The sequence below is a fragment of the Manacus candei genome, unplaced genomic scaffold, assembly GCF_025592945.1.
Source record: "Manacus candei isolate 608988 ecotype Guabito, Panama unplaced genomic scaffold, ASM2559294v1 h1tg000076l, whole genome shotgun sequence".
In the NCBI taxonomy this organism is placed as follows: Eukaryota; Metazoa; Chordata; class Aves; order Passeriformes; family Pipridae; genus Manacus; species Manacus candei.
In genome coordinates, this window is record NW_026138124.1 from 3402128 (window position 1) to 3423432 (window position 21305).

General features: G+C 57.0%; 1 protein-coding gene across 4 annotated transcripts in view; it reads left to right on the forward strand.

The window, feature by feature from the left end:
- The window catches only part of HIP1 (huntingtin interacting protein 1), a 46457-nt gene that overhangs the window by 6851 nt on the left and 18301 nt on the right, over positions 1-21305 (forward strand). Inside the window, exon 1 of one of the 4 annotated variants that reach the window (XM_051809578.1) lies at positions 15724-15871. The exons of 1 other annotated variant lie outside the window; for it this stretch is intronic. In XM_051809578.1, the coding sequence (XP_051665538.1) occupies positions 15854-15871 (18 nt within the window). In that variant the 5' untranslated portion in view covers positions 15724-15853. Of the gene's footprint in view, positions 1-15723; positions 15872-18642; positions 19315-21305 lie in introns of those variants that run through there. 2 more of the 4 variants (XM_051809579.1, XM_051809580.1) reach the window with 2 other exon arrangements.

Sequence of the window (21305 nt, forward strand, 5' to 3'; positions counted from 1 at the left end):
ACCCCCCTGCCATGGGCAGGGACACCTTCCACTAGCCCAGGTTGCTCCAAGCCCCATCCAACCTGGCCTTGGACACTTCCAGAGGTGGAAGTTCAGAGCAAGTCCAGAGGAGGCCACAAAGATGCTCCAAGGGCTGGAGCCCCTTTACTCTGTAGCCAGGCTGGGAGAGATGGGGGGGTTCACTTGGAGAAGAGAAGGCTCCAGGAACACCTGAGAGCCCCTTCCAGGGCCTAAAGGGGCTCCAGGAGAGCTGGAGAAGGACTGGGGATGAGGATGGAGGGACAGGACAAGGGGGAATGGCTTCAAACTGCCAGAGGGCAAGGATAGATGGGATATTGGGAAGGAATTCTTGGCTGTGAGGGTGGGGAGGCCCTGGCACAGGTTGCCCAGAGAAGCTGTGGCTGCCCCATCCCTGGAAGTGTCCAAGCCCAGGGCTTGGAGCAACCTGAGCTAGTGGAAGGTGTCCCTGCCCATGGCAGGGTGGTTGGAATTGGGTGAGCTTTAAGGTCCCTTCAAACCCAAACCACTCTGGGATTTCTAGGGTTCTATGATTTTTTCTGGGATTCTGTGCTGTGTGAGTTCAAACTTTCCCTGTGCTCTTTTAAGAGTCCCAGTGGACCACGACTGCTGAGGTCTCCACACTTATGACATCCCATTTTCTGGGCTCTCAGGAGGAGGAGGGACAATTCCTGGGTGCCCCTGATGTTCTGGCACGAGCACCTTGCAACATCATTACAAAACCCTGTATTCCTGTTCACTTCCATGTGAACACGATGACTGGAAAACACGATTTTCCAGCCAGCATGTGCTAATTAAAATAAACCACAATGCCATGTGCTTTCTCCAGAGCGCTGAGCTGCTCTCATCCATCTTTTATTCCAATAAAACAGACAAATTATAACAATAAGCAGCAAATCTCCAGCCTGGCCCTGGTGAGAGAAGCTGTTTCTCCCTCTTGCCTGCGTGGAGAGCATTTGACGTGCCCTCCACTGGCACAGCAGTGAGGGCCGAGGAGCTGCACTGCCCCAGCAGGACTCGGGTCACTTGGCAAAGAGGTGAAGGTCAGAGAAATCCAGGCAAGGAATGCTGGACCACTGGAAACCCCCTGGGAACAGAAACCCAGCTGCCACCAGCCTTTGGGTCAGCACTTGGGATGGCAGGACCAAACACCCGCCCGGGAAGGGTACAGGGTGATGGCGTTAAATTGGGATTTATTGTCATCACATGGAGCTGGCCACCAGTCAGACTAGGTAAAAATAGCATCTAAATTATGGAAGTCCTGGAATAAAACATCCACAGCTCAGCAGGGTTTTGTTAGTTTGCTCCACAGCCAAGTACAAAGGGTCTTCTCCAGCTCCAGACTCAACTATGGCACATTTGGGCAACCTGGTCCCCCTCACTACCTGAGTTTCATGACCGAGTCATCAAACCAGCCTGGCAACCTCCCTAGGAGATGAATAGAGCTGGAGGAGCTCTGGAGCTGCCTGATTCCACAGTCCACAACTTTTCCAGCCACCGGAATGGTGCGTTGGTGGAAACAGAGGATGCAAAGGCACCTGCTGGTGGGAGCACCAAACCAGCATGGCCAAGGGGCAGGAGGGGATCAGTGAGTGAGTGCTGAGGTTCGTGGAGGACACAGGCTCCAGGACACAGCTGATGGACACACCCAGACCAGCCCATGGTGGGGACTGGGATTGTGTAAGAGCACCCTCTGTGCTGGCCTGAAGATGTTGTTGGAAGCCATGGCCAGGGCCAGAGGCTGCAGCAGCCCCACAAAGCTGAGCCCATCCTCATGCCACACCACCAATCAGGACCACAGCCAACCCTCAGACCTGCTCCCCATTGATGTGAGGCTTGGCAAGCTGGAGAAATGTCCCACCAAAGAAGAGATTGAAATTCTCCGGTGACAAGAGGCAGCTCTGTGTGCTGAGAGGGTGTTTTAAACAGTGGGTTTAGCCTGGAGGACCTTTAAAGATCATCTAGTCCCAGCCCCCTGCCATGGGGAGGGACTCCTTCCTCCAGGATCAGGCATCTGAGCACGGAGGGCTCTGGGAATTGTTGCACAGAACAATTGGCATCTTCTGCACAAGCCAGATGTGACCCTCAGATCCCCACCCTGATCCTGGGGAAGCCACTGTTCATCCAGCTGTGGGCTAAATGCAACCTCTGCATCCCACTGAATAAAGCAGGGATCAGCACTCCAGCCTCTCCATGGGCTTGGCAGCAGGTCACATTGTGCTTGCTGATCCGTGGGCACTGCAGAATCACAGGATCCTTTGGATTGGAAAAGACCTCCAAGATCATCGAGTGCAGCCTGTGACCGATCACCACCCAGAGCACTGAGTGCCACATCCAGTCCTTCCTTGGACACCTCCAGGGATGGGCACTGCACCACCTCCCTGGGCAGCCCCTTCCAGTGCCTGAACACCCTTTCTGTGAAGAAATTCCTCCTGATGTCCAACCTGAACCTCCCCTGGAGCAGCTTGAGGAGATGTCGCCTTGTCCTGTCAGTTTTTCTTTTTGTCCTGAGCTGTGTCACCAAGCCTGCCATCTTCAGGTTGCTCCTTGTGGAGCACCCAGTCCAGCTCAACCCTTGGAACTGCTCAGGAGGAAAGTCCCACAGCACCAGTGGTGTGTGTGGAGATTTTCCAAGGCCTCAAGGCAACACTGAAGTGGAGGCAGGGCAAGACTTTGACTTCCTCGGTGTTGAAGAAGTCAGTGTAGGTGGGAATGGCTCCCCCAGAAGAGATGCACCTTCTGCACTGAGTCAATGAAGCCATTGAATAACTCATCTCTCCTGGTGGAGCCATTCCCAGTCTGTGACCTGGTGGTGTTTTTCCAGCCAGGAATGTTTTGTGCACTTCACAAACGGGAACAAAATGTTCCGACAGTCAGCAAGGTCTGGCTGCTTCCACTGAGGTAAATACTTGTCTGGAGAGGGCAAAGGTGGGTATTCCTGAGCCTGCTGAATTTTATGGTCCCCTGGAACTCGCCCAGTCCATCATGTCCTGCTGGGATGTGTGGAGGAGGTGTTGGGTGAGGCTGTTAATCCTTTCACCAGCCTGGGAATGGGGAGCTGCTTTTTGGTGAGGCTCCTTCCTCCCCGTGATCCTGGGGGACCCTCCATGCCCTGTCCCTGCTCTCCGTGGTACCTGTGGTGAGCCCCCCAAGCACAGTCTTGTGTTGAGGTGATGGGTGGGGTGGATCCTGGACCTTCACCTCCTCACACAGGAGGTGTTGGGAGTTGGTGGGATGCCCTGGAACACTGCACAGCCAACATTTCAGTGGGTGGGATCCAGCCTGGAATTCCTGCCCAGCCCACCCTCCCTCCCTGGGGGCACCTCCAAAGGTGGGTTGAGCAAGACCTTCTCCTGGTTTCACCCTTCTCCTGCCCTCAGCAGGAGGACACGCTACTCCCTTGTTTGTCTTCCCAGCTCTTGCAGTCCCACTCCAGCTCTTTTTATAGCTCAGGAAGAAGTGCCTTGAGTTTCTGAGTCGTCTGGGAGGCCAAGCACACAGGGAGGAGTCACAGCTCGAAATAGGGCTGTTCTTTCCCTGCATTCCACATTGATTATTTTTTTAGCTGAGATGTCCAAATTTGAAGAGTCCCATTGCCGCAGGCGCTGAGCTGGGAACCATCTCCTGCATTTTTTCCGTCCACATTGGGTCTTCTTTCTCCTTTGCCTTATTCCCAGTGCCCTCACACCAGCTGCTGAGCCTCCTCAGGATGGTTTTCCCAGGGAATGGGGTCTGTCAGCCCTGCCTGGGTGTTCCATAGCCCCCAGATTTCACCCCTTGGCACGGCTGGTTTGGTGGGAGAGCACCCGGAATGCCAGCCAAAGGTGCAGGAATTATTAATGTCTGAGGGGTGGAGGAGCAACCAGGTACCTGCCAAAGCTTCTGGGTGGTGGGCAAAGAGCTCAGACTAAATATTCCTCAATTTCTGCCCACGGGGAGGGAAGCGAAGCTTTGACAACCACGCAAATAAACTGGAGCAAAGAGAAGAGGAGGAATTGTTGGACAAGACCTGTGGTTTCCAGCCCCTTAAAATTATCTGGGATTTTGGCTGAGGTGCCAAGAGGGGGCAGGGACACGTGGGCAGAGCTGCCCTGGCACAGCATCCACAGCATCCCAAGGGTCGACTCCTCTCTCCCATGGGAGTGGGGTATAATTAACTGTGTCACCTCAAGACTTCTCCATTAATCCCTTAATACTTGGATACCATTTGGGGGCATACCCTGGCTGCAGTCTCCCCTTCTGAGAGTTTTTGTGGCACAGGACCATTTGGGGTCCCTGCTGCCACTTGTCAGTTGGCCTTCATGGATCCACATGTGTGCACCAGCACCCTGTGCCTGTGTGAGCTGGGAATGGGCCATACCTGGGAAAAAGAAATCTGGGATCAAATCTGAACCAATTCTTCTAATCAGCTATTGCATGGAAATGACAATTAGCCAGGGTGTCCCTGTTCCATCTGTTATTATTTTAACCCTTTTTTCTCCCTTTCTGCTGCATTCACCAACTCTGGGAGCAGCTGCAGTCCAGCTTCTCTTCCCATCAGCAGGGGAGAGAGATTTTTCACATTGTGGGAATGCCAAGAAGTGTAATCTCTGTTGGGTGGGGTGAACTCTGCGAGCTCCTTTCTTCTGATAACAAGCAAATTGTGGATACCCAATCCCAGCACCTCCAAGGGATTGTTTCTTTCCCTTTGCAGCAAGAAGAGCTGTGATTGCTGCTTGGGGAGCAACATCCCATGAGCAGTGTGTGTAGCCATGGTGAGAGCTCCTGCTGCTTCTTCCCCTGGGTATTTCCATCTTTCACAGCCCTGGAGGATAAGGAGATGCTCAGCTCCTTCTGCAGCACCACAAAGCATCCCTGGGTGCTCCCCCAGCCTGGGTGCTCCTGTACCTGGATGTTTGCTTCTCCCTGCCTGTATTCCCAGTGCTTAGGTGCAAAATGCTCTTCCTGCAGGAAACAGCATCGTGCAAATTCCCAGGGATTCTCCTCACATGGATTTGTTTCTCTGTGCCTCGCTGGGTTTTGGCACAGGGACCGTGCTCGGTGCTCTCTGGTTTGTTTCTGGCAATATCAAACAGCAGATTTCTAACCCATTTTTTGCTATTTATCCAAAAAATCATTAAAAAATAGTCCTGATTCCCTGAATGCCATTGGAACGTGGAGATTTTTCTCCACAGAAGCTCTGGGTGCAGCTCCCACAGTCCTCGGGCTGGCGCCTGGTTCAGCCATCCATGAGCTTCACCCGGGATACTCTGATTCCTGTGGCTTTTGTGTCCCAGAGGATGGTTGTCACCTGCCAGCTCTCACAGGAGCCTTGTCCCTGTGTCACTCCACCCAACCCTGTCACCTCCCAGCACAGCTTATCCCTGGCAGGAGGATGCCCCAGGGGTGGTGAGGACCACAAGGACCAGGATCCCCTGTGCTGGGCTGGCCTGGCAGTGTCTGACAGCTGCTAAATTGCTGGAGAAGAAGGAAATTGGGTGTGTTTAGTGTCTCTTGGAGCTGATTCCTCCTGTTTTGGTGTCCCATGTGCCTCTCTGACAGTGACACACACCCAGCATTGGGCGGTTGGCAGCAATAGCGTCGTGTGTGCTCCACAGGCTGGGATTTGTTGTGGAGAGCAGAGATTTCCCTCTCAGATTAAACCCTCTGATTTCCCAGGGCTGCCCTTCCCTCTGCCCTGTGGAATTGTGGCAGGTTCAGCCCCCTGACACCCCAAGCCCAGCCCATGTTCCTGTGGCATCACACGTGGGGGATGCCCCCATTCCACAGGGAAACAGCGGCTTCCAACACTTGGGCTCCTGACAGACCTGCCTCTTGCAGCCTCTACCTATTCCAAGTGCCTCTGCTCCATTTCCCCCATCCTTCCAGGAGGCACAGGCATGTTTTCCACCGGGTTTAGGCTCTGGGTTCCCCCCGGCAGGAGCAGGACAGTGCAGCCCTTCTGCTCGGGCTGGGTGAGCCCAAGGGCGTGTTGGCAGCGCTCCAGCCGGGAGCGTTTATTTCCACACAAGGAAAAAAGAGGAAAAACAAATATTTAGGTCTCGGGAAGGGATCTCTCAGCCTGTTGCACGGAATCGCTCAGCTCAGCCGGGCAGTGACAACACATGAGACACAGTTTCCTTTATGCTCCCGGGTTTTTTCCACCTCGGGCTCCACCCCGGTCCCGGTGGAGATCCCGCTCCAGCCCTGCCGGCTCCCCAGGCACTCCCCACACCCCGTGGGCAGGCAGAGTGCCAGGGGCTCTGAGCCCAGCAGGGTCAGGGAGCTCTTTGTGGGAGCATCACCTGCAGCAGGAGCAGCCACAGGCACAGGAGAGGTGTCAGACACGGGAGTGTGGCCCACTGGGACTGTTAAAAGAGCACAACGAGAGCTTGAACCCCCGTATCACAGAATCCCAGAATGGTTTAGGATGGAGGGACCTTAAAGCTCATCCAGTTCCACCCCCTGCCGTGGGCAGGGACACCTTCCACTAGCCCAGGTTGCTCCAAGCTCCATCCAACCTGCCCTTGGACACTTCCAGGGATGGGGCAGCCACAGCTTCTCTGGGCAACCTGTGCCAGGGCCTCACCACCCTCATAGCCAAGAATTCCTTCCCAATATCCCATCCAACCCTGCCCTCAGGCAGTGGGAAGCCATTCCCCCTTGTTCTATCCCTCCAGGCCCTTATCCCAAGTCCCTCTCCAGCTCTCCTGGAGCCCCTTTAGGCCCTGGAAGGGGCTCTCAGGTGTCCCTGGAGCCTCCTCTTCTCCAGGTGAACCCCCCCAGCTCTCCCAGCCTGGCTCCAGAGCAGAGGGGCTCCAGCCCTTGAGGTTCACCCATGGGGGATCATCCTGGCACTGATGCATGTGAAGGGATGCTGAGCAGGGAGTCTGTGACATTTGGACATCCATTTGGTCCAACACTTTCCCCCTGGACTGAACTGGGCCCGTTGATCCCACCAAGTAGGCTGGGAGCAGGGCCAACCCTCTGCCCCTCGGCAAACCTTCAGCTCTCCGGAGCCCAGGGCTCCACAGCCCTTCTGGAAAGTGGCTCTTTGGGAGACAGAGAGGTGGACAGGGGGCTTGGCAGCCAGGGTTGGGGATTGGAGAGCTGGGAAGTGACCTCTGACCCCAAAGCAAGCAGACAAACCTCTGGGAGCACTGGGAGGAGGCAGCAATGCTTCGAGCTGGCATCGCCCACTTCTCTCCAACCTCTCCCTGCGACCATGTGGAGCTTAAATCTGAACATACTCCAGGCTGGAAACTGTCTCTGGGCTGGAAATTGTCCTCAGGCTGCAAATATGTTGCCTATTTCCTATAAATACCTCGGCCACTGCCCATCAGGAGGCAGGCACAGCATCCACTTCCCTCGGCGGCCCCAGCACTGCTCTTCAGGCTCCAGGCAGGGTCTGGCCCCATGAGATGGGGTCTGGCCACAGGGAAAACATGTCCTGTGGCAGTTCCCAACCTATTGTACTTGGTGGTTTCACCTCAAGAGAGTTTGTTGCCCCTTCATTGCACGGCTGTGCCAGAGCTGTTCACTTTTGGGCTGGGTGCTGAGGTGTGTGTGCCTGAACTGGAGCATCCACACAGCTCCCTGCCCCCCTGTCTGCCTTTGTGTGGAAATAAAGCTCAGGAGAAGGTGTGGGAAGGTTCTGGGAGGTGGTTACAGATGCCTTGGCTGGGCACTGAGCTGAGTGTTACACATGGCATTGCTGAGTGTTACACATGGCATTGCTCCATTCAAGGAGCAAACAAAAGCAGACAACTAAAGTGACTCCTCAGATGGGGCAATTCAAGGATCACCTAAGAGGTTTGGAGGCTCCAGAAGGAACAGGGCTCCCTGTGCTTTGGGAGAGGGAGGAAGGCACCTGGGAGCAAATGGTGGAGGTATTTTGGCACTGTGCTCCACGTGAAGCCTCAGCTCCCCATTTATGAAAGTCTCCAGGGCAGAATCTGAGACCTTCAAAAGGAAAGGGGTGGAGACGTGTTTTATGGCTTCAGACTGAAAGAGAGTAGGTTTGGATTGGATATTAGAGAGAAATTCTTCCCTGTGAGGGTGGGGAGGCCCTGGCACAGGTTTCCCAGAGAAGCTGTGGCTGCCCCATCCCTGGGAGTGTTCAAAGCCAGGCTGGACGAGGCTTGGAGCAACCTGGGCTAGTGGGAGGTGTCCCTTGGGGTGGAACTGGATGGCCCTTCAAACCCAAACCATTCTAGGATTTCTAGGATTCCCTGACTTATCAACCATCTTCTGAATCTCTGGTGACACTGATCCAGATATGGAGGGGCTGCAAGTAGAGAAGGGGGGACGAATTTGGGGGGCTGTTCATGGAGAAAGATGCTGAGGGCATTGATCCCTGTGACCTCTGGGGCTTGCAAGGAGCTGGGTGTCAGCAGAGCTCTGGCCCCTGTCAGCCCAGGGAGCAGCAGGATGAGCCCAGCTGAGGGTTCACAGTGTGGCTGTGACCTTTGCTGACCCTGTTTCCTCCTCCTGGGTGGTTTCCTTGTCTCGGTGGTGTCAGCGAGGCTGACAGGGAGGAAGCAACACTGCAGCCCTGCATTGTGTGTGTGCAGAGGAAGAGCCAGCCTGGGGATCACAGGAGGATTCCCAGATAACCTGGAAGTATGGATGGGGCTGCAGGGGGCACGGGACACCTGCAGTGGTGAGCAAGTGGCCATGTGGATATTGGCTGAGGTTAGGTGGGCAGGGTTACATCCCACTGCCACGATTCACCTGTGCCAGCCCCTCACCACCCTCCTGGTCTGACATTTCTTCCCCCTGTCCAACCTGATCCCACCTTCATTTTAACCCCGTTGTCCTGTACCAGGATCCCAGAGCTGGAGGCAGCTCCAGGGGGGTCTCAGGAGACACTTGGCTTTCTGGGCTGCCAGTGCACATGGCTGGGTCACATCCCATTTGTCACCCACCAGAATCCCCCAGTCCTTCTCCAAAGGGTGCTCTCCATCCCTCTATCCACCCCTCCATCCATCCATCCATCCACCCCTCCATCCATACATCCATCCATCCATCTCCACCCTCATCTATCCATCCATCGACCATCTACAGAATCACTGGTGGTGGAATCCCCTGAATCACTACAGAAACAGTGGATCCAGGGTATGGAGGGGCTGCAAGTGGAAAAGGAAGGACAAATTTGGGAGCCTTTGATGGGGGTAAATGGCCCCATGGATGGAGAGAGATGCTGGGAGTGTTTATCCTCACAGACCTCTGGTGTCCTCACAGACCTGCCCAGCCTGGGCTGGTATCAGGGATTGTCCTGACCCAGGTCCATGGCCTTGCCCTTGGCCTGGTTGGACCTCATGAGGTTCCCATGTACCCACTGCTCCAGCCTGTCCAGCTCCCTCTGGATGCCCTCCCTTCCCTCCAGCCCATCCACTGCACCACTCAGCTCAGTCTCACCCTTTCTATGACTTCCTAGGTGGAGAAGAGGAGCTTTCCTGCTCCAGGTTTGGATGGGAGGATTTACCTGGCAGGAGGCTGAAGCAGCGAGGGGGGAGGATGCTGCTTATCCCGCCTCTCTCTTTCCCTCTTGCATTTTTAATCCCTTTGGCATTGCCTTGCTGCTCCCTGAGCTGTGCTCACCTTGGAGCAGCCCCTCTGAGCCGTGTTCCACGGGGCTCTGTGGTTGCTGTAACACTGACAGGGATGGATTGAACCGCAGCTAAAAATACCAAAGGGTCGATGGCGGCACCGCGGACCCGGCGTTTGCTTTTTGATTGTTTTAAAGAAAATCTGTATATTGACAACACAACCAAGCTGCTTCCTGTGAAGGCAGGGGGATAATGGAGCTGGGCTCCCTGCCCACAGCCCGGGCTGGCAGCAGTTTCACCCACACCCCTGTGTCCCACAGGGATCATGTGCTGAGCCCTGGGAGCCCTTCATGGATCCCCTGCTCGGGGCCATGTGGAGGGGCTGCTCCTCTCCCAGCTCCCCGTGCTGGGCCAGTCATGGTGAGGAGCTGGGGGAGCTCAGCACTGAAACAACCCCTTGGCTAATCCTGCCTCCTCCTACCTGCTCCTCCCTGCTCATGCCCACCCCTGCCTTCTCCTGCCTGCCTCTGCCTCCTGCCTCCTTCTGCCTCCTCCTGCTTGCTCCTGCCTACTCCTCCCCACTCCTGCCTTCTCCTGCCTGCCTCTGCCTCCTGCCTCCTTCTGCCTCCTCCTGCTTGCTCCTGCCTCCTTCTGCCTCCTCCTGCTTGCTCCTGCCTACTCCTCCCCACTCCTGCCTTCTCCTGCCTGCCTCTGCCTCCTTCTGCCTCCTCCTGCCTGCTCCTGGCTACTCCTGCTACTCCTGCCCACTCCTGCCTTCCTCTGCCTGCTCCTGCCCGCTCCCGCCTCCTTCTGCCTACTCCTGCCTACTCCTGGCTGCTCCTGCTTCTTTTTGCCTTCTCCTGCCTGCCTCTCCTTCTGCCCACTCCTGCCTCCTTCTGCCTGCTCGTGGCTGCTCCTGCCTCTTTCTGCCTCCTCCTGCCCACTCTTGCCTCCTCCTGCCTGCTCCCGCCCTCTCTGTGCCAGCACAGCCCTGGGCACTGCCGCCAGCCCTGGCCCTGTGCCTGCTTCAGCCTGATCTGCTTTTTCCTCTCGCTTTCACATGCCCAGGAAACTGCAGCATTACAAGGATTTGAAAGTGGCCTTGAGCTTTTTAAGCACCGCTCCCCGAGCGGATATTTTTCCTAAATCAAGATTTGCAAAGGTATTTGGGCATTATCCGGGCAGGGGGGATTTCCAGAAGTGTCACAGCACCCAAATGCCTTTTAAATCTGCGTCTGTGCAGGGCAGGGTTGGGGCAGAAAGCAGCTGGTTCAGCAGGACCATGATGGTTTGGGGGACTTTTTTTACGTCACCAGTGTTAGTGTGAGGGATTTCCAAAGGTTGGTTGTTGCTGGATCCCTGTGGAAAATCGTGATGAGGTGGAATCAGCCCCAAGGGGTTTGGCCGTACTGCAGAGTCTGAGTCCTGAGAAACTCATCACACCTCCAGCTTCTGCCAAGTGCTGCTCCATCCCTGGATCCTGACTAATCTGTGGTGTGCTGCTGGCAGTGGGAAATGTGCCTGGCACAGGCCTTGGCTCTGTTTCAGAAAGACATGGAGCAGTGCAGGGGATCAGTCAGGAAAGCTGATCCCTGTTACAGTGTTCCAACATCCCAGTTTAGTAGGAAAAAAAGCCATTGCCACCAACAGTGACAGCAAGGCAGGGATTCCCTCCAAATCTCACTATCCCAAATACCCCTCCCAATGCCCAGCATTCACCCTGTTCTCCTAAAATCCAAGCTCCTTGCACAGCCAGTGCTGCTCATCCAACTCCAAGGACCAGACATCAAACCCAGCCTAATCCAGCCTCCACAGCACATCCCCAAGGGAGTGCTCCAAGGCTGGAGAGCTGCTGGAAAGAGCTGAAACCTGCAAAACAGACAATAAATAGTTTTCTAAGTGCCTGATGGTTTTCCCAGTGAACCTGCTATTCTGAAAATCCCAGGATCCTGGAGCTCCCATATCAGAAGGATGCTCCAGTAGCACTGAGCAGAGTTAAACCATGGAGCAGGAGTAATTTATTGTGAGCTGAGGAGGTGGGTTTAAACTGCTCCTACACCCAAGAAGCTGGGAAAAAATGCCATTCCTTGAGGAAAACAAATTTAGGAGTCTGTGGATCTCAGGAGTGGGTTGGGAGCACAGCTCCAGTTTGGTTCCTTCCCTTGGGGAATACTTGGGAAATACAGAGAGATCAAGAGAGAGCAACAGATATTATTAGTCATCCAGGAGGGAGGCGGCTGCAGGGGAAGAGGGTTTTAAAGGCTTCTGAGTATTTTTAGACCTGGTAAAATGAACAGAAGGAGGGGGAAAATAGGGAAGGAGACCTTTGAGAGGCATGTAAATGCTCCCTGGAGCAGCATGGCCCAGGTTTTCCACTCCATCCTGCCCTGAGCTCCAGCAGAAGTCGGGGATGTAAAAGCAATAAAAGCCAAAGCCTGGGAGAGCATTTCCGAGGAGCCTCACCGGGCTGTGATGGCAAAAGGACACATTTGCCGAGACATTTTACCCTAATTTCTGTCATTTTAATGGGAGGCAGTTGCCGAAACAGAGTTTAGAAGCTGCTTGCAGGGCCTCCAGCGGGTGGGGAAGATGATGGATGTCTCTTCCTCCTTCATCCATCGTGGTCCCAACCACATGCACTGTGCCAGCATCTGGCAGGAGAGTCACGGAGCAGGAGGATGGAGGGGCAGGGGGGAGAAAAGGGGCTTGGAGTGAAGCTCCCGAGGAGATTCAGGACAGCTGGAGGGAGAGGAGGGAACTCTCCAGATCAGCCAGAGGGGGATGAAGGCACTCGTGGGACAAGGGGAAGTGAGGGGCTGCCTCCTCCCTGGTTCTCCAGGGGAGCAGCCCCTGCTTTGCCTTCCCTATTCCCTGCAGGAAAGGTCCCTTCCTATCCCAGTGGAGGCAGTGCCTGTGATGCCCTGTAGTTGTTCAGCAGCCCCATCAGTGCATCCCCCTAATTCCCTCCATCCCACCTGGAGCACATTCACTCCAGAGAGGCTTGCTAGGGCTGGGCCTCTGAAAGCTCATCCCAAATTTCTGGGATGGGATGCAGCCCTGGAGGGGGTTGCTGGAGCCTGGGATGAAGTGTGTGGGTTTGCACACCCCAGTGGGATGCTCTGTATATTCCCAGCTCTTCACAGGAGCCCCTGGGAATAACCTGGGAGCACCGTGGAGCCTGGAGTGGCTCTTCACCCCTGTGTCCTCACAGCAGTGCAGTGAACCACAGCAAGAAGGAAATTCCTTCCACAGTGCATCCCTGTAGGGATGGGATGTGTCCTCACAGGCTGCACCAGCCCCTCCTGAGCTTTAGCCCTGCTCGGTGCTTCCAGCTTTGCTGGCCAGTGGGGAATTGTGGTTTCCCTTTGCTCCAGGGACCTTCCCAAAATTGTTTTCTCCTAGAGCTGCCTTGGCTCTATTTTTGCCCCCTGGCTGAAGCCCCCCACGCTGTGAAGCCAGCTGGATTTGGAGTTCCCTGCTTTTGTTCCAAGTGCTTCCTGGTGGTCTCCAAACTCTGGGCTTTGCTGGTTGGGGCAGCTCATCCATGAGGAACTGGCCTCAGACACTGGGATGTCCCAGCTCTGCAGGGTCTGCAGGAGCCCCTCCATGGCAGCAATAACCACCTTCCCCCCCCGTGCTGAGTGCTTTGTTCAAGGGAGAGCTGCTCTGAAAGCTCGATTTGGGAAAATAAGGTTAATGATGACGAGCTGACTTAATTTGGGGGATTAAGGAGGGATGCTGGGAGCTCAGAGCCTGTGGGTGGGAGGTGGGCAGCCTGGCATGGCGTGTTCCAATGGCATTACAGCAACTAGAGATAAAGGATGGATCCTGGATATTAATTTACAGGCTATTTTTCATGCAGGTGGCATCATAGGGAAAGTCCCATCCATCCTGTGTGTGTGGGAGGGACTGGTTTTGGTCCAGAGGATGCTCTTTGTTTTTGGCTGTGTTATTTGCATACCTGCCTGAAGGTTTCTTCATGCAAATGAGCTATTAATACTTTATTGCCAAGTGCTAATTGCAGGGCTGTGGCCTCTGGAAGCAGTGGCCTGGCTTCTTGGTGCCTCTGGAGATGGTGCCCTGGGAATCCTGGACTGCACCTGCAGGACATCCCAGGGCAGCAGCAATCATGGCATCGGGTTCAGAGTGATGCTAAACCCAGCTAAGGGGGAATTAATTAATTCCAGAATCCCTTTAAACCAGGGGGAACACTGGGCTGGGGGCTGGGCTGCACAGCGAGGATCCAAGCTCTCACTTTCCATGTGGAGAACAGGGCTGGGAATTGTTAGCCAAGGGGCTTCAGTGGGGGGAGGGCACAGACCCCATCCCCTTGATGGGGCAGGTCCCTGGGACGGGGGCAGGTCCCCCAACAGGGGCAGGTCCACCCCACAAAGGGTGGGCACCTGCCATCAGGAAATGCACCTGCCCCAAGAGCACTGCCCCAAGCTCATTCCCAGCCTCCAGACTCTGCTCCCAGAGGAATTTGGCTGCTGCTTGAAGCCATCTGGTCCAGCAAAACACATTTGGTCCAGCAAAAAAACCATGAACCACGAGCCCTGAGGCGAGCAGTGCGGTGCTCCATCCACCCCTCCACCCCAGGAACCTCAGCAGGGGCTTTAACAGCCACCTGAGGAAAACACGACCCTAAAAGCTGCCCCAAGGCTGGGACGAGCTGGCTGGGTGCAGGGCTGGGTGCTGGCAGGGCGCAGGGGTGGCAGCTCTCTGTTCCCTCGGGGATGTGGGATCCTGTTATCTCATTAAGAGAGGCCAAGTCACCATCCCGGAGTAAGTGGCTGAGCCGTGACTAGACTGCAGTAATCCCGAGGGATTAACGTGTTGGCCGGGCCGGCCCCGCAGCAGCACTTTGTTCTCCGGGCTCTGAAGCGTCTCCGCCGCCGCAGCCGAGGGGCCGGGTGGTGCTTTGGGGTTGCTTTTGGGGGATTCACGGAGTGATAGAAGAATTGTTTGCGTTTCTTTTGTGCCTCCCGTTGGAAAATGTTCCTTGAGGACAGGGAGGAGCTGGGAAAAACTAAAATCCTCCTGCCTGGGTGCTTGCCTGTGCCGTGGTGAGGTGGCCGTGGTGGTCAGCGAGCCTGTGAGTGGTTGGCTCGGGGCACAGGGCTCGTTAGCACGCTGGTTTAATTGCTTTTGTTGTTGGAACCGAGATTCGAGTGGGCTCTGGGGCGAGGGAACCCTGAGCAGGTCCTGGCCAGACCTACCAGTGTAGCTTCACCCCCAGGCACAGAGATGGGGCAGGGGATGGAGCTGGGGGGAAAAAACAGGGGTAGGAGGTCACACAAGGGTAGGAGGTCACACAGGGGTAAAACAGGGATCCCTGGCAGTGGGACAGGGAGTCCAGGCTGTGGGGCAGGGGGTGCAGGTGGCACAGGGGATGGGGCAGGAACAGGGGGCAGACACAGGGGTAGGGCAGGGGACAGGGAGTTGGGCAGGGGACAGGGAGTAGAGCAGGGATCTACACAGGGGTAGAGGGTCAGACGGGGGTAAGACAGGGATCTGGCAGTGGGGCAGGGGATCAGGCAGTGGGGCAGGTTGATGGAGCAGGAGGGTGCAGGTGGGACAAGGGATGATGGAGCAGGGGAACGGGGATGGGACAACAGATCTGTCAGTGGAGCAGGAGGCCAGGCAAGGTAGAGCAAGGGGTCTGGCAGTGGGGCAGGTGGTGGAGCAGGATGGTGCAGGTGGGGCAGGGAATGAGGCACGGGATGGAGCAGGGGGGCAGCGATGGGGCAGCAGATCTGGCAGTGGGCCGGGGGTCGGGCGGGGGATGAAGCAGGGCTCAGGCAGCGGGGAGGACGTGGAGCAGGAGGGCAGGACATGGAGCAGGAGGGCAGGACGTGGAGCAGGAGGGCAGGACGTGGAGCAGGAGGGCAGGGCTCGGGCAAGGCTCGCACCGGCTGCCCCGGGGGGCGCGGAGCCCCCCTCCCTCCACCCCCCCCCTTCCGCCGCTGCCCCGCACCCGGCGCGGGGCGGGGGGAGCGCTGGGGGTGGGCGGGCGGATCTGCGGGACGCCCCCCGCCAGTGCCGCCCCCCGACGGCTCCTTTGTTATTCCGGCCGAGCAGCCGCGGCCGCACCCCCCCCCCCCCCCGCCCCGCACCGCCCGTGCGCCCCCTCCCCGCACCCCCCGCCCCCTCCCGCACCCCCCCGCACCCCCCCCGCTCCTCCCGCCCCGCTCCGCCGCCTCTGCCCGGCAGAACCTTCCAGCGCCGCCGCCCCCGGGGCCGCCGCCATGGGCGCCGCCGCCGCCGCGCCGCGCTGAGCCCGCACCGACCCCGCAGCCCCCGCCATGGAGCTGGGCAAGGTGGTAAGTGCGCGCCCCCGGGACACCCCGGGACACCCCCCCCACCACCTCCCGGGGAGCATCGCACCCCCTCCGCCTTCCGCCCCCACGGACCGGCATCCCGGGGCATTCCGGGGGCGCGTCCGGGAAAGCTCCTGCCCGGGGAAGTTCGTGCCCGCCTCGGCGCCGGCGGTTCGCGGTGGAACGTCGCGGGGAGCGCGGATGGCTCGGGTGGCGGCCGCGGGGGGTTCGCTCCCACCCGCCCACCCCTGTAACTCGCCTCCCCCCGGCCCTCGGCTCGGCTCGGCTGGGTTCAGGCGGTGCCACGGTGTCCCCGCGAGCACCCGGTGTCCCCACGAGCACCCGTGTCCCCGTGCATCCATGTCTCTCTCCGTGCTTCCATGCCGCCACGAGCACCCGCGTCCCCACGCATCCATGTCTCCCTACATCCATGCCTCCACCAGCACCCGTGTCCCCACGCATCCATGTCTCCGTGCATCCGTGTCCCCACGCCCAGTGCTGCTGTCAACAGCAGCAGCTCACCCAGGTGTAAGGGATAGAAACAAGTTTGGGGTGAAAAGCGGGGTTTTAGGGTCCGTTCCTGCAGGGAGCGTGGTCGTCCCTGCGCTGTTCACCCGGGAAGAGGGATTTGGTTTTTCCCAGTGCTCCAGCAGGTCCCTCAGGTGCAGCGTGGAGCCCATGCGGGTCCTGGCTGTTCTTGGCACCGTTGCAGGATCCAGATATCCCGGGGGATAATGGGGGAGGGATGCAGGATCCAGATATCCTGGAGGTATGACAGGTTAGGGATTCCCCAACCTGCTCCCAGGAGTTGCTGCTCACCCAGAAGCACTACAAGGAAGAATTTCCACCAACACTACCTTGGCACCACCCTGCTCCACATCCCAGCTTAATTTGGGAGCATCCTGCTAGGGTGACAGGCACCCTCGTGTTCCTGGAAGGAAGGTGGGTCCTGGATGGCAGCTGATCACAGAAATGCACATCTGGATATGGGCTCCTTAAATCTGCTCCTTTATTTCCTCCTGTCCCAAGAAATGCCCAAATATTTGCATCTGTTGGGAGGCAGAAGACTCCGGTCAAGACCACTGGGAATGTTTCAGGAATATTTGAAGGTGGTGGAAGACCTTCCTGGACCGCTGACCCGGGCAGACACAGCCACCCTCCCTCCCCAGACAGAAATCACCACTGCTGGAAGAGATTATCCTTGCATAAAATCCCCATTTAAAACTAAAAGCCTGGATATTGGGGCAGCTCGTGGGAAAGGCTCGAGCCGGCTGGACACGTGGGGTCAGAGCGAGCAGTGATTGAGTGGAGAGAGTAATGAGGGGATGTGCTTGGGTTTTGTGGGGGGCAGTCATGGAGGGGTGAGGATCCTGGGGATCCTCCTGGATTTCTGCCTCGCCCCAGATCCAGCCCCCTGTGATGGGCTCTGGTTGTGCTGGGGGGGTTGGAAGTGCCCGGCAGCGGGAGCTGGGGATCCAAATTTTAAGGTATGAGCTTCCCCAGTGGTCACTGTGAGGTCTGGCTTATGTAGCCTTGCTTTTTGCTGGCTGTTCTCCCCAAAATCACTTTCCTCACCATCCTTTTTTTTTCCTCCAAAGTTTATCTGTGTATTGGAAAAGTCCACGTCCTTTAAACTGGATTTAAAAACCACATGTCTGAGTAACTAATCTGCACAATTGTTCATTTATCTACAAAGTTGTTCACGGCCCTGGAGAAACCCAGTGGCCCAGCACTCCAGGTGCTGGTCCCCCATGGTGGGAAGTGAAATGTTCACAGTGGTGAGTTCTTGTCTCCGGGGTTGGTGGAGCCAAACCCTTCCCAGGATCAGCCCAGCTTTCCCTCCTGGCATCGGGTGTCTCACTGGAGCCTTCAGGACACACCATGGATCACTTGGCTGGTTGTCTTCCTTCTTTGCCTCGAAGGTGGAGGAGCAATGGGATCGTGCTGTCTCATCCTGCCCCAGCTCTCCTGGTGGTGTGGAAGTCAGGATTTTCTCTGGAGGCTCTGGAAGAGCCAGCAGTGGGTCAAGTCCTTGCACACACAGCTCATAGGAGCATCACCCTGTGGATCTCAACCTCTGCTGCCCTGGAGGAGCTGGCAGCTGGTGGGGTGGGCTGTCCAGGCACACTCCAAGTGGGTATCCTACCGTGATAACGGACGAGAGCTCTCAAGGCAAAGGCGTGGTGGAAGTTGGACAGCAACTTCCAGCCTCATGTGTCCCCTTGTGGTTGGAGACCTCCTGACCCTTACACCACCCCTCCAGTATCTAGCCCAGGTGTTTTTTCCCTGGAAGCCCCACCTGTGCTGGAAGAGCTCCTCCACAACACTGCTCCGCTGGCATCGCCGAGCGCCGGAGGGGCCGGCAGTGGGTGCACCAAGGATGACATCAGTCTGAAGTCATCATCCTGCCAGCCTTGGGAGAGCAGACTTGGAGGAGGCGATGCCAGGGCAGGTCTCTGCCAAGGAGAGCATCATGGTGATGCCATCGGATTCCAATGTGGCTCCCGGAGCCTGTGGCTGCCTTCCCAGTGACGCTGGTTTGGGGTGTTCCATGTGCAGGGTGTCCCCAAACACCCACCCAAGGCCCCCATGCTGGTGTCCCTTGGGATTCAGGGCTATCACTGGACACCTTGGTCCTCTTCCTGCTGGCATCTGGGGCTGGTGACATCAGCATCTCCTCCTGGAGAGGGACATCTTGAGCCACTGCCACTGGGAGTGAGCCCGGAGGATGCAGCAAGGTTTTGGGGTCTCTGTTGCTGGAAAACATCACTGCTTTGGGGAAAGTGGTTGTTTTTGTGGCTCCAGCAATGGGAAATCTGAAACTTGTGTCACTGTGGGAATTATTTCTCATCTGGAGGGAGGAGGAGACGAGAAGAGCAGCAGCACCTTCAGGTGCTCACACAGCCTGGACAAGGAGCTTCATCCCTGGAGCAGCTCTGACGTGTGCTCAGCCAGGAGAGGAGCACTTGCTTTCCAAACTCATGGGTCCAGCAGTGGATGAAGCCAAATAGCCTGGATTAAGTGTTGGGAAGGTATTTTTCCTGTCCCCTCACCCCATGCTCACAGGAAGCCTTCAGGACTGAGCGGGAAGATTGGGTTGTGCTGAGCATCCTCTTACCTGACATGTAGAAATATATCCCTGGGTTTTACATACAGCCAGCCCTGCTGGCACTGCTTTCCTGCCTTCCTGCCTCCCTTTCCCTCCAGCTGCTGGTGGGCACAAAGCCAGGCTCATTCCCTGCTCCTGCTGCTGCTGTCAGGCTGTGGGCACCCGGCATGGGGGGAACCACGGCCACCCCAAGTGTCCCCAGGAGCTCCCACCAGTCCCCAGCAGGGCTTTGAGCACCCCTGGTGTTATCCAGCTGGCTTTGCTCCAGGATTTTGCCAGAAAAAAACCTTCCCTGAGCCCCAGCAAGGCCGGGCTTTGCCACTGGGCTGTGCCGATGGTGAGTAATGTTTAAAGAGACGTGCCCTCGGAAGAGCTCCCTGTGTCCTGCACACCTCCAGGGCTGGAGCCAAGCTTTGCTCTGCTGGGATCTGCATTTTAATTAGGCTCGTGGATTTTCCTTCCAGGCTTGTTGTAGTCAGGTCTCCCTGCTCACTCCCTTCCCGGAGCCCCTGCGTCTGCAGGGCTTGCGAGCGGTTTTCCAGAGGTATGCTCCGTCCCGGCTCTCCATTTATAGAAAGGAATTAAGGAGAAGTGAGGGAGCATTGCTAAGAGGATTTGCACTGCGACTTACTCAGTTTCTCCAAATAATTTGCAGTAGCTCTGGATTCTTTAATCAACACTCATTTCCTTTTGGAAATGAAAGAAGCGGGAAGGCGTCGCGCTGCTCCTGAGCCAAGCTTGGCTCTTCGCCTCCGAACGGGACATGTTGGAATCAGAGCCTGAGAGCATAATCTGGGGAGACCTGATGGGGGATGAGGGTGTGTGTGACAGAGGGAAGTGTGTCTTGGGGCTCAGAGAGTCTCTGTCGCCCTGTCCCGCTCCTTCCATGCAGTTTTGGGCTCCTCTGTCCCTGTCTGGAGCCGGCGGCCGCACACCCGGACGTGTGACGTGAGCCATGGACAGGGGGTCACCCTGCCTGGGGACTCTGTCCTGCTGTGGCCTCTGCTTGTGGGAGGGGCAGGGCTGAGTCTGGGGTTGGGGATTCCCATGGGGTTAGTCCAGATCACCCCAAGGGCTGGCAGAGCTCGTTGCCAGTGGGATTCGGCGCTGAATTCCCATGGGACAGGGCTATGGTGGCCCATCAAGCCGTGGGCAAGAGACCTTCCACAGGTTCCTGGGAACCATCTGGGTGTTGCAGAGGGAGGAAAAGGCATCTGGGCAGGTCCTACTGCTCTGGGACAGATAGTCCCAAACTGCTCCTCTCCCAAATGACCTGAGCCTTTCTATGCTCATGCCAGTGGGATTTCCTTGCTCTGCTCAGTGGTGGAAAGCTAACAGTGCTTGTAGCATTCCCAACCCTTGCAGTGTTCCCAGCACTTGCAGCATTCCTAGCCCTTGCAGCACCCATGGAGCCATTCTCCAGCCTGGCAGAGCCCCGTGCCCAGCCCTGTCCCAGGTCCTGCCCCACTGAGCTCTGTCCCACCGGGGTGTCGGGATTGCAGCGTCACCCCTCAAACCTCCCCTTGTGCAATGGCCCCTCCGGCCTCTCCTCCCACTTCCCTCCGGGCCTGTTGCACAAGAGGAAACCCCAGGGTTTCCTGTCCTGGCAGCAGGGTGGGGTGTGGGACAGCCCCATGTCCCCTGTGTCCCCTACCCTGTTCCCTTTGGGCACCCATGGGCACAGGGATGGGGGCTGACATTCCTCCATCAGCACAAAACCAGAGCTGGAGCAGAGCTGCCCAGGACGTGGCCTGGTGGGTCAGAAGATGCCCTCTTAGGTTAGAAGCTCATAATTAAATTAAAATTCAAATTCCATCAGCTGCAGGAGCAGGATGGTGTTAGGAAGCAGCACCGGGGAGTCGGGGTGAAAGACCCTCTGTAAGAAAGAGGTCAGGGCTCACTGTCCAGGCAGCCCCAATTTTCCCTCCTTCCTGACCCAGTTTTGCAGCCAAATCACCCTCCATGACCCCGCTGATCCCTTGGAGGTAACACTTCCAGCCTTGGTCCCTCGCTGCTGCTCCGTGTTTCTCTGCTTTGCTCATGTGGGTACTGCCAGAGCTGCTGGAGAGGCACTTTGGGCATCTCTGAGTGGCTCCTGGGATGGGACCCCTGCCCTGCCCTCCTGGGAATGCAGTGGGGACATGGTGTGTCCACAGTAACCAGGACAGGAATGTGGGATCCCGCTTTACCCTGGAAAACCTTTCTGCCATCCACACAGACATCATTGTGTTCCAAATGGAGTGGGGGGCTCTGGGATGGCTGTTGGGATACGGGCATCCCCCAGGCTGTTGGCACTGTTGGGATGTGGGCATCTTGCTCCAAGCCTCT